The 19,309-nt window shown below is 43.7% G+C and overlaps 2 protein-coding genes across 2 annotated transcripts in view; both read right to left on the bottom strand.

Moving 5' to 3' along the window:
* Positions 1–727: 727 nt before the first annotated feature.
* On the bottom strand, positions 728–3,484 carry LOC311108299 (E3 ubiquitin/ISG15 ligase TRIM25-like; the record flags this gene model as incomplete). The annotated part of the gene is made up of 1 exon (XM_084150926.1): positions 728–3,484. The coding sequence occupies one exon, from the start codon at positions 3,482–3,484 to the stop codon at positions 1,886–1,888; it is 1,599 nt and encodes a 532-aa protein (XP_084007052.1). The 3' UTR covers positions 728–1,885.
* A 13,059-nt stretch (positions 3,485–16,543) lies between these two features.
* tnfaip2a (tumor necrosis factor, alpha-induced protein 2a) overlaps positions 16,544–19,309 on the bottom strand; it is a 31,004-nt gene continuing 28,238 nt past the window's right edge. The window contains exon 10 of the mRNA XM_084150847.1: positions 16,544–17,423. Coding sequence (XP_084006973.1) covers positions 17,231–17,423 — 193 coding nt within the window. The 3' untranslated portion in view covers positions 16,544–17,230. The remainder of the gene's footprint in view (positions 17,424–19,309) is intronic.

The raw sequence follows: 19,309 nt of genomic DNA, 5'->3' as shown, positions 1-19,309 counted from the left end.
CATTGTGCTGGACTCTGCACAATGTAAAAACTCTGTAAAAACTCTCTTGGTTGCTTCAAAACTAGGAGAGAGCATGCACATGTTTTAAAGTATAACATACCAGAGAGTGCTTGCGTGGTGGACCAGTTACTTTCAAACTGTATGTAAACTGTAATACTTCTCTTTGTGGTGGAACGTATAATGCCCAGTTGGCCTGGGCAGAGAGGGCTGCATACAGGCCGAAGGCTCTGGACGTGTTTTCAACCACTCTAGTAAAAAACAAAATACAGCTCTGGCAGGGTGTGAGGCAAGGGGACAGATTGCTAAAGCATGTGGAATGCTGATCTGAATAGAGTGGGGCACTGGCAGCCTTCCTGGATTACCTGTGGAATTATTGTTGGTGGTGGAGAGAGGAGGCTGAGGGGGAGTTGTTGTTGACCACTGAAATCTGGGGCAACCTAGTTCAACAGTGAGCGAAGCATTTAACCCTTACTGACCACCAAATTAAGATTATAGCCCCCCTCAAGTGTAGTGTATATAAGAATAATATTCTATGCTTCATAGTTACAATTAATCTTACTTATTTTTCAGGGTACAGTATACCCAAAGGCACAGTCCATACCACAACTTGTTTACTGAGTGTTGTGCTCAGTTGTGCCATTGTGCACTCCAACAAAATATTGCCTGTTCGACAACACGTTGACAGAATCGTCCGGTGGCCACTCCATCAAGTCAAGCATTTACACTGGGCCATCATGTGAGTTTAATTGAAATGTCAGACTGTTCCACAATCCACAGTGGTTGGGTTCAGCAACTTCACTGAAAAGCCAACTGGGGTCATTCATTTGATTGTATGCTGCTGCTGGCTCTATGAAAAAGCTGACTTAACTACTTTTAAAAACGTGCCAGACCTACGGTTCATCTACTCTATGCCAATCAGATCCTCCCTTCAGGATTGGAATTGGTGTGACCTCGGTTTAACCTTTCACCTCACCTCATGTCAGAAATAGACTTGCACCCCAAAATGGAAACTCAGGAGTGTGAAAGCACAGCTACACTCGAAAGATGAACAGCAGGGACAATCAAACAAGGTTGCAATAACATGAAAAAAAACACATAAAACTCTTGAGTTGTAATACACAAATTTTTTTGGGCTAATGGATTGAAAACAATGAAGGTAGTCAGTCTCTCCAACAGATAGCTATATAGTGACGTCTAATCTGTCTGATTTACAAGCGTTTGTTTGTCAGGCCACACACCTATGCACATTAATTGGTTCACAGTGGCCATGTTCGAGCTAAAAATCAGATAATATTTATCTACTCCTTGGACCAGATTCTGTATGCTATTGTCTACCAGTTACAACAACTACATCTTCTTTCACTAAAGTGAAAAAAACTTTTACTTACATAGCTTACAAAATTGTAATTTATATAGTCGACTAAAGAAATCAGACCTACTAGGCTATTATTAAACTGCTTCAGCTTCTGTTCAGCTTAAATTCTACATCTAACACATCTCCCACTTCCATAAAAAAATATATTTTAGACGGCTGAAGCAAGCACACATATTTAAATAAAATCATATTTTCAGATCATTACAGATGTAGGATCTTAATTTGATCACTCTGTTGCATGATAATTTTTTGTGCAATGAAGGCAATTTAAAATGTGTAATGTATTTGAGGTTTAAAAAGGCTTCTGAAGTTTGTAATTTCCACTTTGAAATTTCAGACTTGATTTTCCCTTACGAAAAATGTATCAACCCCTACAAAAATCCATTAATTATAATCCACATAAAAATTCAAATTTCCTGTTGCTGCAGGATTATTATCCTGCTGTAGCAAACTGGCTCAAATTAAGATCCTACATCTGTATGCAATTACTGTAATCATGTCTACATATGTTCATATCAAAGATCCTTTCTGTGTCAATGAAAGTATCTTCACAGATGGTCCAAAACCAAAATGGATCCCATGCTGAAATCCAAGCCCAGGATAGAGGGGCTGAGTGAATGTGGTCTGGACTCTGTGGAGGAGGGTCATTGTATCAGAAACGCTGTAAAAGGACAGAGTACCTGCCTTGTGATCCAGGTACACTCCTACTCTAGAGGAGTAGGGGACACGTATGACAGTCTTTTTATCATTGTGGTAGAAAGAACAGCCAGCGTGAGAGCAGATTAAACACCAGGATTGATCATTCTGTCCAAACAAACACTCCCCTCTGCATTTCCTGCTGATGCCTTTATATGAGACAGCTATATAAACCCCAAACCCTCTCCACTCAACCTCCCAGTAGCAGGCTCCAGACAGACCCTCGCTACATAGCACCTGTGGGTCTGAGGTAAATCTGTCTGGATGGTCAGGATAGGACTGGAACCTAGAACTCCATGTCACCTTTCTATTCCCCTCAGATAGACACAGACGGTTATGTGCTGTGTTGGGATCCAATGTAAGCTTACCCAGTCCAGGTACCTTGGCCATTTCCTTCTTAAATACATCTTCTAGTCGCTTTTTCAGCCCAGAGAGTGATTTCTTTACACCCTCAAAGGAGACGCATTGATTGACGGTGATGATGGTCTCAGATCTAGGAGGGACAGAGAGAGACTGGAAACTCTGGAGGAAATGGATATGATCCTCTGTGTTTGAGAGCTGCTCCAGCTCAGCGTCTCTCCTCCTCAGCTCAACAACGTCCTGCTTCAATTGCTCCAGGAGTCCTTCAGCCCGAATCACTTCAATCTTCTCCTGGGCTCTGATCAGCTCCTTCACCTCAGAGCAACTTTGTTCAATGGAGCGGATCAGCTCAGTAAAGATCCTCTCACTGTCCTCTATCGCTGCCTGAACAGAGAGCTTGAGTGACTTCATAGACTGTCTTACCTCCTGCATCTCCTTCTCTCTCTTCTGGATTCTCTGCTGGGATTTCTGCCTTTTCTCCTCCAACTGCCTCTGTTTCTCAGTCCTTTCTGCTGTAGCTGAGACTGTATCATGGCCTTTATGTTCATCTAATAAACACTGATAACAGATAAACTGCTGATCGGTGCGGCAGTAAACCTCTAACAGTTTGTCATGACGAGAGCAGATCTTCTCTTGTAGTTGTGTGGAGGCTTTGATCAGCTTGTGCTTCTTAAAAGCACGAGATTCATAGTGAGGCTGGAGGTGAGTCTCACAGTAAGAGGCCAGACACACCAGACAGGACTTGACGGCTTTGAGTTTTCTCCCAGCGCAGAAGTCACACTCCACATCTCCAGGTCCAGCATAATAGTGAGCTGGAGATGCAGCTTGAAGTCCTGTCTTCAGTTTCTCCACTAATTCAGCCAGCAGAGTATTTTTCTTTAGAACTGGCCTAGGAATAAAGCTTTCCTTGCACAGTTGGCAGCTGTAGACACCCTTCTGATCATCCTGATCCCAGTAAGCCTTAATACAGCCCATACAGTAGCTGTGTCCACAGGGAATAGTCACTGGATCCCTCTGTGTATCCAGACAAATCGAACAACTGATCGAGTCCATAGCTTCTGCCACTTTGCTGCACTCACTTCCTGGTTCTGTGTGTATGTGTACTCTGTACCTGTAGAGGGTGTGGTGTTGGATAGAAGCCAGGAAGTTGTAGTGTCGAGTCAATGCTGCTAATTATTGCTGTGAAACAAAGAGTCCGCTTATACTGTACTTTGATTATAAGTTTTATTTATATCACAAGATTTCAGCATAAGTTTACAGACGCCTGCAGTGTCTGGAGAACAGTGTCCAAAAATAATATGTCTGTTCTAACGTCCTTTGTCTCTAGCCTATACTTATAAGATATGCAAAAATATGGGTGGCTCCCTCTACTGTCCAATCACCTGTCTCCAACGAACAGGGGTGTCACTACAAAATGGCTCCCTCTACTTTAAACATTCTCTCAGGTTCCACTTGAAACCTTATCAAATCATAATCCTTAATACACTACAAAGTGATTAGCTCTGATTCTGATTGGAGAGACAAACCCCCCAATTCTACATTCAAAATTGCTTCTTCTTGTCTGTGGTAATAGAATAAATATTTTATTATTTTAAGCAAATATGGTACATCTGAGTTAGGGTGCTGAGTCAAGGCATCAGACCTAAGTCAACCAATGTCCCTGGAACATAAGCTATTGTTCAGCAGACCACAGACATCCAAGTCTTGGCCTGGTACATAAAGTATCTACAGCATTCTGCAGTCAAGACAAATATGTAGGGGCAAGTGTCATTATTACATCATGGGTCAACAAGACAACCCCTTACATAACAGCATCATGGTAAGTGTCATCTTGCTGACACTGACAATGGTTTGATACGCCAAAAATGGTTTCCTGTATACTATTTACACCAAATGAACAAGCATCTCAGATGACAAGTTGAGGAGACTAAATTACTTGGTGTTACCTTAGATTGTAAACTGTCATGGTCAAAACATATAGATAGATTCAATGGTTGTAAAGATGGGGAGAGGACAGACAACTATTATTTTAGTTGTTGTTTGTAGTTTATTAGGATTAACTGGGTCCCATGGTTTTAAAATAACGGTTCTGTTCTGGAACAGTATAGATCACTTCAGTTTTCGGTTTGGGTTCTGTTCCTCAAATAATGTTGTTATTTTCCGGTTTTTCTGTTCTGTTCCCTGAACCGGTTCCAACACCTGATATATACGATAGATGCAGAAAAATGTTGCTTTCCCATCTAGTTTATTTTGCGATGCTGTTTTCCCATTAAATCAAGTGTATTGATCAGATGAATATACTTGGTGAGAAACCAGGCCGGCAAGTAGTGGTCAGAGAGCCTGTTCAAGTATTGTAGTCAGAGGTGTGTGTGTGTGTGTGTGTATTTTGATTTTATTAGGATCCCTATTAGCTGTTGTGAAAGCAGAAGCTACTCTTCCTGGGGTCCACACAAAACATGAAACAAGACATAATACAGAACATTAATTGACAAGAACAGCTCAAGGACAGAACTACATACTTGTAAATGTAAAAACGGCCCACATTTGTACCTACATATCAACACAAACACACAAAATATCTCGGTCAAATAGGGGAGAGGTGTTGTGCCGTGTGGTGTTGCTTTATCTGTTTTTTGAAACCAAGTTTGCTGTTCATTTGAGCAATATGAGATGGAAAGGGAGTTCCATGCAATTATGGGTCTATATAATACTGTAGGCGTTCTTGAATGTGTTATGGATTTGTGGACTGTGAAAAGACCCCTGATGGCATGTCTGGTGGGGTAAGTGTGTGTGTCAGAGCTGTGTATAAGTTGACAATGCAAAGATTTTTGCATTTTCAACACATTCATGTTTCTTATAAAAAGAAGAAGTGATGCAGTCAGTCTCTCCACAACTCTTAGCCAAGAGAGACTGGCATGCATAGTATTTATATTAGCCCTCTGATTACAATGAAGAGCATGACGTGTCGCTCTGTCCTGGGCCAGCTGCAGCTTAACTAGGTCTTTCCTTGCAGCACTCGACCACACGACCGGACAATAATCAAGATAAGACAAAACTAGAGCCTGCAGGACTTGCTTTTTGGGTGTGGTGTCAAAAAAGCATCACTTTGTTATGGACAGACCTCTCCCCATCTTTACAACCTTTGAATCTATATGTTTTGACCATAACAGTTTACAATTTAAGGTAACACCAAGTAATTTAGTCTCCTCAACTGGTTCAACAGCCACACCATTCATTACCAGATTCAGCTGAGGTCTAGAACGTAGGGAATGATTTGTACCAAATACAATGCTCTTAGTTTTAGAGATGTTCAGGACCAGTTTATTACTGGCCACCCATTCCAAAACGGACTGCAACTCCTTGTTAAGGGTTTCAGTGACTTCATTAGCTGTGGTTGCTGACACGTATATGGTTGAATCATCAGCATGGACACACAGGCTTTGTTTAATGTCAGTGGCAGGTCATTGGTAAAAATAGAAAATAGTATGTATTTGTATTCATAAAAGCCCCGCGAACAATTTGATGACACTCGGATGTAATACAATTATAATAGATAATATATATTTTATCATAGTTCCAATAAATGCCAAAAGACGTGCACATTTTAAGAACAACAACAAATACTGTACTATAACATCCCCAGTAGAATTATGGATATGGCATAGTTCTTGGTCCACATGGCATGTTCACAATAGAATTGAAGGCTATTTGTAGAATAATTCTACAATAAATAAAAATGATTACACTCAAAATAAAAGCCTATGCCTTTTCAAATTATATCCACTAGGGGCAGCAGAGTTTAAAATATGAATGTGGTCCTCTGTAGCTCAGCTGGTAGAGCACGGCGCTTGTAACGCTAAGGTAGTGGGTTCGATCCCCGGGACCACCCATACACAAACATTTTTTTAAATGTATGCACGCATGACTGTAAGTCGCTTTGGATAAAAGCGTCTGCTAAATGGGATATTATATTTATTATATTATGAATGTGTGTGAACACACTTGAACAAAGCAATATAAATTAAATTATAATTTGACATTTCTGTTTCAGATAGGCCTTTTGTTTACATTTCTGTTTATATGTGTCACAATGCATCATCTGCTGCTGCTAAATCCATGTATCAAGAGAAAGCCATAAGAACTTTTAGCGAGTAGTGACATACTGACTTGATATTTTTATTCATTAGGGTTAGTCTGGAAACCCCTGAGCTGAGGTAAAGGCCATGTCAGCTTTGCTTGACAAAATCCTGCAAATAATTCTGCCAATCATCACAGTCATAAGAACGCAATTCCTTCATCAACATATCAACACCATTTCCTTTTTTACATTATTTTGGGTTTTCTCCCTCAGTCTCATTTTACATTTTAGTCATTTAGCAGACGCTCTTATCCAGAGTGACTTACAGTTAGTGAGTGCATACATGTTTGTTTTTTCATACTGGCCATGTTGTTCCGTGTGTGGTATGTTTTTTTTGTCTACCTTGGACTTCACGGTTCGTTTGTTGTTTTGTCGTGTGTTCAGTACGTAAATAAATATGAATGCATATCACGCTGCGCCTTGGTCCTTCTCGTCCGTAAACGATCGTGACAGTTTCCCATTATTCCAATGGTATGTAGTATTGTATTGAAATTCACTAATGGCATTTTGGCTTGACCATTACACCAGGGTTTCCCAAACTCAGTCCTGTGCACGTTTTGGTTTTTGCCCTAGCACTACACAGCTGATTCAAATAATCAAAGCTTGATGATGAGTTGGTTATTTTAATCAGCTGTGTAGTTCTAGGGCAAAAACCAAAATGGCGGCCCCAGGACAGAGTTTAGGAAACCCTACACCACACCACCACCCTCTTCCTGAGGTGTGGCACGGTGAGGACAGATCATTGGCAACTATGTTTGGAAATGTTGGTCTCATGTTAGATTATGATCTAATGGTAATCAGTCACATTGGAGGGAGATATTTGTATGATGATCGCAAAGGCCTGGGGAGGTTGGCCAGACTGACTGGTAACCCTAGCAAAATGTTTATGTAATGTCATTTCAACACTTTTTCAATTTGATCACAGCTTTGTCTGCTTGAAAACCTATTGGGTGGTTTATAGAACGCTCATAACATGTTATTACATTGGCTCCATAACCATAGAAGAACCCTTGTCCAAAGTCTCAAGGAGCATCCTTCATTGATTTTGATGGGTTTCATCATTTACATTTTACATTTTAGTCATTTAGCAACTTACAGTTAGTGAGTGCATACATTATTTTTTAATGTATTTGACCCCCCCCCCAAAAAAAAAGTAAGAATTCAAACGTTTTAAGTAAGAATACAAAATAAAATAATTTGGGCTGGTTTCCCACACATATTAATATTAATTATAGTCCTGAACAAAAAATCATTCTAAAAGGAGATTCTCCATTAAACATGCTTTTCAGTGCACGACTAGGCCCTAATCTGCGTCTGGGAAACTGGTCCTTTTTTATCTGATCTGATAATATAGGCTAGTTATCTCAAAGCAACACATCTCTCCGCACCCCTGTGCCATACTGCGCTATTGTCACCGTATTTCCTGTGATACAAAATATCACAGGAGACAGTAGTGGCTGTAACCCCTAAACCAGCAGGTAGGAATGGGGCTCCCATAGTCAGTGTCACACCCTGGCTCTGGGGACTCTATATGTTGAGCCAGGGTGTGTAGATTCTATGTGTTCTTGTTCTGTGTTGTATATTCTATGTGTTCTATTTCTATGTTGGCCGGTGTGGTTCTCAATCAGAGGCAACGAGTGTCAGCTGTGGCTGGTTGTCTCTGATTGGGAACCACATTTAAACAGGCTGTTTTCCCACAATAGTTGTGGGATCTTGTTCCGTTTGGTTTGTTCCGTGTTGGTTGTGTTTAACCTAGGACGTCACGTCATCGTTTATTGTTTTGTTCGTATTATCACTAAAGATAATAAAGTATGTTCGCTCATCACGCTGCGCCTTGGTCCTCCTCCTTCGACGATCGTGACAGAAGATCCCACCATACCAGGACCAAGCAGCGTGTCCAGGAGCAGGCAGCCTGGACATGGGAGCAGATAATGGACGGGCAGGGGTCCTGGACCTGGGAGGAAATCCAGGCCGGGATGGATCGCCGTCCATGGAAGGAGACGGTAGAGGCGCGACGGAGAGAGGAGCAACGGCGTCAACAGGGTCGTCGTCGGACGGACGAGAGGCAACCCCAAAACATTTTTAGGGGGGGGCACACGGCATGGGCGACGGGGCAGCAGGAGGCAGCTACAGGGCATATTAGGAGGTTAGGTGAGGAGGCCACCAGGTTAAGGGGGCTATTGGTCCAGAGGGCGCAGGAGTTAGTGGTGCAGAGGGTAGAGCTACTGGAGGCGATAAGGGAGAAGGTGAGAATAGAGGCACGGCGAGAGGAACTGTGTAGGCAGCTGAGGGAGCGGAGGGTTATGACGAAACCCAGTCCCGCTCCTCACACCAAGCAAGTGGTGTGCGTCACCAGTCCGGTCCGGCCCGTTCCTGCTCCCCGCACTAAGTTGATGGTGCGCGTCGCCAGCCCGGCCCGGCCTGTTCCTGCCCCTCGGACCAAGCCTACGGTGCGCGTCGCCAGCCCGGCCCGGCCTGTTCCTGCTCCCCGCACCAAGTCAATGGTGCGCGTCGCCAGCCCGGCCCGGCCTGTTCCTGCCCCTCGCACTAAGCCTACGGTGCGCGTCGCCAGCCCGGCCCGGCCTGTTCCTGCCACTCGCACCAAGCCTACGGTGTGCGTCGCCAGCCTGGCCCGGCCTGTTCCTGCCACTCGCACCAAGCCTACGGTGCGCGTCGCCAGCCCGGCCCGGCCTGTTCCTGCTCCCCGCACCAAGCTAATGGTGCGCGTCGCCAGCCCGGCCCGGCCTGTTCCTGCCACTCGCACCAAGCCAGGGGTGCGAGTCGTCAGCCCGGTAGGGCCCGTTCCTGCTCCACGCACCAAGCCAGGGGTGCGAGTCGTCAGCCCGGTACGGCCCGTTCCTGCTCCACGCACCAAGCCAGGGGTGCGCATCGTCAGCCCGGTACGGCCCGTTCCTGCTCCACGCACCAAGCCAGGGGTGCGCATCGTCAGCCCGGTCCGGCCCGTTGCTGCTCCACGCACCAAGCCAGGGGTGCGCATCGTCAGCCCGGTACGGCCCGTTCCTGCTCCACGCACCAAGCCAGGGGTGCGCATCGTCAGCCCGGTACGGCCCGTTCCTGCTCCACGCACCAAGCCAGGGGTGCGCATCGTCAGCCCGGTCCGGCCCGTTGCTGCTCCACGCACCAAGCCAGGGGTGTGCATCGTCGGCCCGGTCCGACGATGCACTTATGTTGAGGCGCGGTCGCAGTCCGCACCTTTGGGGGGGGGGGTACTGTCACACCCTGGCTCTGGGGACTCTATATGTTGAGCCAGGGTGTGTAGATTCTATGTGTTCTTGTTCTGTGTTGTATATTCTATGTGTTCTATTTCTATGATGGCCGGTGTGGTTCTCAATCAGAGGCAACGAGTGTCAGCTGTGGCTGGTTGTCTCTGATTGGGAACCACATTTAAACAGGCTGTTTTTCCCACAATAGTTGTGGGATCTTGTTCCGTTTGGTTTGTTCCGTGTTGGTTGTGTTTAACCTAGGACGTCACGTCATCGTTTATTGTTTTGTTCGTATTATCACTAAAGATAATAAAGTATGTTCGCTCATCACGCTGCGCCTTGGTCCTCCTCCTTCGACGATCGTGACAGTCAGGGTTCACATCCACAATTTAGCAGCTAAAGCCTGTACAATGGAATGTGGGTGATGACACATTTTCCTCTTCGCACAATGGCTAGTAGTGACAATAAGGTACATTTTCATTTTGCACATAAACCAATACATTAAATAGGTGTGAGTTTAGCAGGCAGACATGACCAGGCTCTATACCAAATGACACAGTAGTTAAATTGCCTTGTTGGAATTTGCGACGTTAAAATGTGACTCACAAATTATCATTATAATGTGACTCAGAGAGACCAGCTGCTATTACTCATAACAGATTAAATTCATATGAAAATATTTTAATCCGAGACAACAATCAGGAGAAAATACAACAATTCTACGATAGAAACTATAATAAAAAGTTTGTGGGTATGAATCTGTTCATCAATTCTATGAATTCCGGGGAAACATTTTCCTGTGGCTCAGTTGGTAGAGCATGGCGTTGTGGGTTTGATTCCCATGGGGAAAAAGTATGAAAATGTATGCACTCACTACTGTAAGTACCTGGATAAGAGTGGCTAATAAATTATGTAAATGTAAGTTTTCTCACTTATCAGCAAATCAGTTTGATGTTTCTCTGAAGTTCCTTGTTTCAGCAAAATGTTTATCTGGATCTCAATGTTTTCAGGGGGCAACAGGGGTGTAGTCTTGTTTGACAATCTTCTTCAGCAACAAAATAGCTCACTGTACAATATATCCTGCAAACAGACACATATACACACACACAAACACATACACACAAACACACAGAAACACATACAGTGGGGAGAACAAGTATTTGATACACTGCCGATTTTGCAAGTTTTCCTACTTACAAAGCATGTAGAGGTCTGTAATTTTTATCATAGGTACACTTCAACTGTATGATCTTTAAGTAATTAATTTGCATTTTATTGCATGACATAAGTATTTGATACATCAGAAAAGCAGAACTTAATATTTGGTACAGAAACCTTTGTTTGCAAACACAGAGACCATACGTTTCCTGTAGGTCTTGACCAGGTTTGCACACACTGCAGCAGGGATTTTGTCCCACTCCTCCATACAGACCTTCTCCAGATCCTTCAGGTTTCGGGGCTGTCGCTGGGCAATACGGACTTTCAGCTCCCTCCAAAGATGTTCTATTGGGTTCAGGTCTGGAGACTGCCTAGGCCACTCCAGGACCTTGAGATGCTTCTTACAGAGCCACTCCTTAGTTGCCCTGGCTGTGTGTTTCGGGTCGTTGTCATGCTGGAAGACCCAGCCACGACCCATCTTCAATGCTCTTACTGAGGGAAGGAGGTTGTTGGCCAAGATCTCATGATACATGGCCCCATCCATCCTCCCCTCAATACGGTGCAGTCGTCCTGTCCCCTTTGCAGAAATGCATCCCCAAAGAATGATGTTTCCACCTCCATGCTTCACGGTTGGGATGGTGTTCTTGGGGTTGTACTCATCCTTCTTCTTCCTCCAAACATGGCGAGTGGAGTTTAGACCAAAAAGCTATATTTTTGTTTCATCAGACCACATGACCTTCTCCCATTCCTCCTCTGGATCATCCAGATGGTCATTGGCAAACTTCAGACGGGCCTGGACATGCGCTGGCTTGAGCAGGGGGACCTTGCGTGCGCTGCAGGATTTTAATCCATGACGGCGTAGTGTGTTACTAATGGTTTTCTTTGAGACTGTGGTCCCAGCTCTCTTCAGGTCATTAACCAGGTCCTGCCGTGTAGTTCTGGGCTGATCCCTCACCTTCCTCATGATCATTGATGCCCCACGAGGTGAGATCTTGCATGGAGCCCCAGACTGAGGGTGATTGACCGTCATCTTGAACTTCTTCCATTTTCTAATAATTGCGCCAACAGTTGTTGCCTTCTCACCAAGCTGCTTGCCTATTGTCCTGTAGCCCATCCCAGCCTTGTGCAGGTCTACAATTTTATCCCTGATGTTCTTACACAGCTCTCTGGTCTTGGCCATTGTGGAGAGGTTGGAGTCTGTTTGATTGAGTGTGTGGACAGGTGTCTTTTATACAGGTAACGAGTTCAAACAGGTGCAGTTAATACAGGTAATGAGTGGAGAACAGGAGGGCTTCTTAAAGAAAAACTAACAGGTCTGTGAGAGCCGGAATTCTTACTGGTTGGTAGGTGATCAAATACTTATGTCATGCAATAAAATGCAAATTAATTACTTAAAAATCATACAATGTGATTTTCTGGATTTTTGTTTTAGATTCCGTCTCTCACAGTTGAAGCGTACCTATGATAAAAATTACAGACCTCTACATGCTTTGTAAGTAGGAAAACCTGCAAAATCGGCAGTGTATCAAATACTTGTTCTCCCCACTGTATCTGGAACACATTACAGACATCTGCAAGATGCTAATCCAGGAATCCACTTTTCTGGCACTCGTTTCTGTAGCAGAACATTTCAAGCAACCTACTCAGATACCTTTGATACTCTACCAGATTGAGTAACTTATAAACATCTATCCTATCATTGCTATGTGGATGACACTCAACCACTCGCTGTTGGCTGGGCTCCCCACTTCTGCCATCAAACACAGCAACTTATCCAGAACACCGCAGACCGCCTTGTGTTCAACCTTCCCAAGTTCTCCCATGTCATCCCGCTCCTCCGCACACTCCACTGGCTTCCAGATGAAGCTCGCATCCACTACAAGACCATGATGCTTGCCTACGGAGCAGCAAGAGGAACTGCCCCTCCCTACCTTCAGGCTATGCTCAAACCCTACACCCCAACCCAAGCACTCCGTTCTGCCACCTCTGGTCTCTTGGCCCTCCCACACCTACGGGAGGACAGCTCCTCTCAGCCAGCTCAAAGCTCTTCTCTGTCCTGGCACCCCAATGGAGGAACCAGCTTCCCCCTGAAGCTAGGACAGCAGAGTCCCTGTCCATCTTCCGAAAACATCTGAAACCCTACCTCTTCAAATAACCCCGCACCCCTTCATCACCCCTCCCCCCCACCCAAAATGTGTTTTGCCATTCATAAACTCACACTTGTCTCCCCCCCCCCCCCCCCAGCACTAACTTTGCTAATAGCTACTTTATTGAGGAAAAATGTACTAACTATGATTGAGATAATGTGGTTGTCCCACCTAGCTATCTTAAGATGAATGCGCTACCTGTAAGTCGCTCTGGATAAGAACATCTGCTAAATGACTAACATGAAAATGTAAACAATACAATTGTAAACGAACACTGTATAGCCTTAAAACATGGTTAAAACTATACTTTGTTATTGTTTGAACAGCAGATTTCCCCTTTAATATATTTAAATGATAATGTATATATGGTTAGGGAAGCATCAACTGTACAGTGTGGTAACGTGAAGGGGCATGTCATGGTAACGTGAAGGGGTATGTCATGGTAATGTGAAGGGGTATGTCATAGTATCCTGACACTTTTATTTGACTTTGAGTAACTTTGATACAATTTTTGATACTTGACGCTTGACACTTGCAGTGATTCAATTTAAGCCAGAAGAGCCTGTTGTTATTACATAGCTCAAGGGGTATTCACAGTACTGAGGGGAGGACAGAGAGCGGCTGTGTGCAGTGGAGTCATTAACAAAGTGCCTTTGTATGGGAGTATGGTAGTAAATCATATGGGGAGTATGCCAAATGGCACACTATTCTCTATTTAGTGCACTACTTTTGACCAGGGCCCATAGGGTCAAAAGTAGTGCACTATGAAGGGAATAGTGTGCCATTTGGGATGCATAAATTTGAGTTATGAAGAAGCATGGGGGAGTAGCTATTGTCAGTGCAATGGTGACATATTGACACTTGGCTGGGGGCAGTCATTGATGAATACGTGGGTTGTGTGAGGAGTTACTTGTTGGTTCCAAACAACAATGAGGTAATTTTGAGAAACTGTTGTGGACGGGGTGTAACGCATTCACACATGCATACTTTGACAATGGACCCTCTCATCATACATGTCCAGGGGGCTGGCGTTCTCTAAATAAAGATGATGTCATCAGGGTTTTTGTAGTTTTGTTTTACTGGAAAACATGTGAGTCATGAGTCAAACTGAGTCGTCAAACTGAGTCGTCAAACTGAAGTCATCCATTGAAACAATTTAATTTATTCCACATTTGATATATATTGACATTGAACACTTGCTTTCATATTTCAGGCATTATAAGTGAATAGTATACAGTCCAATAAATTGTGAGTTTCCACAGTCTACTAAAATAAAAGGCATTCAGAAATCCACTGCACATCTGGCTACAAAGAGAAGAAAATCATTTGTGATCGCACAGAAAAATAAAGTATTGTAATCTTTAAATCTTTACATTTTCAATTTTATTTGTCACATACTTCATAAACAACTGGTGTAGACTAACAGTGAAATGCTTAGACCCATTCCCTTTGAGGTGAATCACCATTTTCTTAAACCATTTCACTAGCAGCCCACTAAGCAAAACAGCTTTTCCCTGCGGCTTATATAACGGTGTGGCTAATCTATGGATTTTTACAGCTAACGGCCACTAGAAGACCTCCTAAATCTATGGATTTTACAGGTTACAGTCCACCAACTTTAACTCTATGGGCTCTATGACCGGTCCGCGCCCCCCCACCTTTAAGCGGCGGGCTCCAGCAGGAAAAGCTGGAGGCCGGAAAAGAGTGAGACAGGTAGCGCGCAAAAGTAAAAGTGGAACCGAGAGTGGTACGAGAGACAGAACGAGAGACAGAACGAGAGGCAAGACAGACAGACATGACGAGAGCGAGACAGTTTGTTCAAAGGAAGTTTTCATGCACAAACCCTCATTATGGAAAACAAACGTAGAAATGCATATGATGCAGCTTTTAAGTTAAAGGCAGTCAATCTGGCTGTAAAAGAAGGAAATAGAGCTGCCGCATGTAGCCTTGGCATCAATGAGTCAATGGTGAGACGTTGGCGACGCCAGCGGGAAGAACTGTCTCAATGCAAAAAGTCAAAAAAAAGCTTTCAGAGGTAATAAAAGCAGATGGCCCGAACTTGAAGACTTTCTTGAAGATTGGGTGAACACACAGAGAGCAGACGGCCGAGGTGTTTCCACCGTACAGATCCGACTGAAAGCTGAAACAGTCGCCACCGAAATCAAAATTTAACATTTTAGAGGTGGACCATCCTGGTGTTTCAGATTTATGAGACGAAAGGGACTGTCCATCAGGGCGCTGACGACTGTGTGTCAGCAACTCCCTCCCGACTACCAGGAAATAATAACAAACTTCGGCGAATTCACACAAAGAAAGATAGAGGAATATTCCATCGGACCAGACCAGATCATAAATATGGATGAAGTGCCTTTGACGTTTGACCTGCCTCTCACTAGGACTGTTAACAAGAAAGGTGAATCGTCCATCACGTTGAGAACCACTGTCCACGAGAGAACGAATTTCACTTGTGTTCTTTGCTGCACAGCATCTGGATTAAAGCTTCCGCCAATGGTGATTTTTAAGCGGATTACAATGCCAAAAGAAAAGATCCTGAACGGCATCTCCTTTAAAGTCAACAAGAAAGGGTGGATGATGGAAAGCGTAATGAATGAGTGGCTGAATGAGTGCTACGTCAAGCGCCCTGGAGGATTATTTCGCCAAAAAAAAGCTTTGCTCGTTTTGGACAGCATGAGGGCCCATATAACGGATTATGTGAAAGCAGCCATCAAGAGCACAAACTCGATTCCAGCTGTGATTCCTGGGGGCACAACGAAGCATCTGCAGCCACTCGACATCAGTGTCAATCGTGCGTTCAAAGTGGCACTACGCGTTCAGTAGGAGGCGTGGATGACTAGCGGCGATAAATCATTCACCAAAACTGGTCGCATGCGAAAAGCAACTTTCGCTCAAGTTTGCGAGTGGATCCTGATAGCGTGGAGGAGTGTCAAAACATCCACGATCATTAACGGGTTCCGAAAGGCTGGACTGCTGCGTGATGAAGAGGAGGACGCCGCCACAGCTGAGGCCCTTCAGAGGCTGTTCGATTCCGACAGTGACGAAGAGGAGTTCGTTGGTTTTGAGAGCGACAACGAAGGAGAGAGGAGAGTGGCTGACGAAGCCACCCTGAGCCTGTTAGTTTCCGACACTGAAGATGAGGACTTTGGTGGTTTTAGTACGCAGGAAGAAGACGGAGATGAGGATTAATGACTTGACTTTTCTGGTTACAGCCGTGTACTGCACCTTAGCCTAAAAGATGAAGACGAGGATTAATGACTTTTCTGGTAGGCTGATTACCGTATATTTTAAGCAGCCGTGTTGCTGCAACTTTAGGCTTACGCGCTTACTGTCGTGTTACAGGCACTTTATTTTGCACTTTTAAAAAAAAAACATTTAATTTAGCCATTGATATTGCCTCGTCAAGCGCTGTAAGCTTTGTTTTTTTGTTATGGTACTACTGTAGGCTATAATGTAGATAAATATTCAAAGATGTGCACACTTTTTCAAGGTTTTTCAAAAATAACCAAAGTTAAGTGGTTAAATGATTGTGACGCTATTAACTAATTTTGCTGGGGAACCCCTAGCACTCCCTCAAGGACCACTGGTTGAAAACCACTGCTGTAGATCACTGCCGGTATGTGCGCTGGGAGCGCACCGTTTAAGTTTGAAAGTTGAAAAGTTTGTGTGTCTGAAACGCTATGTGATACAGTACCGTTTACACAGCACAGTATATGTTCTGTAGCTACTATTGCACTAAATGGTAACACTTGAATACGTTATGCAAATATGCAACTTGTTTGTTGAAATGTTAATAAATGGGAGCTTCCTCAAGCAGCCATCTCTTTCCCGACAATCCCCTTTGTGCACGAACCCTTACATATGGTAATTAAACATTAAAACACCTGCGGCTTATAGTCCAGTGCGGCTTATATATGTACACATCATTCAATTTAGCTGCTGCGGCTTATACTCCGGTGCGCCTTATAGTGCGGAAAATACGGTAGTTGCAAAGACATTATTATTACATATTTTATGGAAAGCAAAGGACTCTTTATAATCTGGTTAGATGACAAGATAACAACCAAGAAAGACGTCTTTACCTGGTTGTAACAGAGACCAGCTAGTTGTAATCTGGTTATATGACGTATTTTCGTAATTCAGATGGCATGTACCAAGTTTTGACTGCTGGGACCTTGGAGAAGAATGGTGGGTTGGTATTGGAGGAGTTGACTGTAGGACGGTTCTCTACCAGGCTCTCTTTGATGCCATCAACATCAGCCGTGGATAGGTTGGCTTTGAGGAAGAGCAGGGCCGAGATATGCCTCCAACTGAGAAAGGTGGAAGAGCAAAAAACACTATAGTTCATCAACAAAGTTCAAAACAGTTAATTTAGTCCGTTATAGTTGATCAACATAGTTCAAAACAGTTAATTTAGTCTGTTATAGTTGATCAACATAGTTGAAAACAGTTAATTTAGTCCGTTATAGTTGATCAACATAGTTCAAAACAGTTAATTTAGTCCGTTATAGTTGATCAACATAGTTCAAAACAGTTAATTTAGTCTGTTATAGTTGATCAACATAGTTCAAAACAGTTAATTTAGTCCGTTATAGTTGATCAACATAGTTCAAAACAGTTAATTTAGTCCGTTATAGTTGATCAACATAGTTCAAAACAGTTAATTTAGTCCGTTATAGTTGATCAACATAGTTCAAAACAGTTAATTTAGTCCGTTATAGTTGATCAACATAGTTGAAAACAGTTAATTTTAGAGCGCTATGACGGGAATGGGGTGCCATTTGGGATGCATATCTAGCCCTGGCCTGTATTCTTCCACTGCACAGTGCTGGGGATAGCAGGGATCGCTGGCCGGTCCTAGACATCAGACAGGAGTCATATTACACCCCTTCTCTGTGTATCTTCCTCCCTCCCTCCCTCCCTCCCTCCCTCCCTCTTTTGAGCATGAACAACATCATGAAAGGACAAGTTTAGACAAAGCAGATGGCAAAGAAAGTGCAACCAGAGATGTTGAGATCAAATTTTGCCCAAACATCTGTGTTCAGCATTTAAGGATTAAGGCCACACAACTTTTATAATGGCGTTGCTGCTTATGTGAAATATGAAAGATGTACCCACAGACATGCCTTTCACATTAGGCGAACCCCACATTTAATCTGACGGACCCATTTTATGTTAGTCCTGCGTCATGTGACTAGAGTACTGTGAAAGTAGTACCAGGTCATGTGACTGTGGTGCTGTGAAAGTAGTACCAGGTCATGTGACTGGGGTACTGTAAAAGTAGTACCAGGTCATGTGACTGGGGTACTGTAAAAGTAGTACCAGGTCATGTGACTGGGGTACTGTGAAAGTAGTACCAGGTCATGTGACTGGGGAACTGTAAAAGTAGTACCAGGTCATGTGACTGGGGTGCTGTGAAAGTAGTACCAGGTAATGTGACTGGAGTTCTGTGATTCTGTGAATGTATTCAGACCCCTTACATTTTCCCACATTTTGTTCCTTTACAGACTTATTCTAAAATTGATTAAATTAATTATTTTCCTCATCTGGGCGAAAACACGTTTTTTTTTTGTTTAAAAACAACAACAAATGTATTAAAATAAAAAACAGATACCTTATTTACATTATTATTATTATTATTTACATAAGTATTCAGACCCTTTGCTATGATATTCGAAATTGAGCTCAGGTGCATCCTGTTTCCATTGATCACCCTTGATGTTTCTACAAATTGATTGGAGTCCACTTGCCATAAATTCAATTGATTGGACATGATTTGGAAAGGCACACACCTGTCTATATAAGGTCCCACAGTTGACAGTGCATGTCAGAGCAAAAACCAAGCCATGAGGTCGAAGGAATTGTCGGTAGAGCTCCAAGACAGGATTGTGTCGATGCACAGACCTGGGGAAGGGTACCCAAAAATGTCTGCAGCATTGAAGGTCCCCAAGAACACAGTGGCCTCCATCATTCTTAAATGAAAGAAGTTTGGAGCCACCAAGACTCTTCCTAGAGCTGGCCTCCTGGCCAAACTGAGCAATTGGGGGAGAAGGGCCTTGGTCAGGGAGGTGACCAAGAACCTGATGGTCACTCTGACAGAGCTCCAGAGTTCCTCTGGGGAGATGGGAGAACCATGGTGGTGGCAGCATCATGCTGTTGGGATGTTTTTCAGTGGCAGGGACTGGGAGACTAGTCA

Source organism: Coregonus lavaretus, assembly GCF_964263955.1.
Source record: "Coregonus lavaretus genome assembly, chromosome: 33".
Taxonomy (NCBI): domain Eukaryota; kingdom Metazoa; phylum Chordata; class Actinopteri; order Salmoniformes; family Salmonidae; genus Coregonus; species Coregonus lavaretus.
Note: the sequence above shows the minus strand (reverse complement) of the source record. Positions and strands in the feature narration are given on the sequence as shown.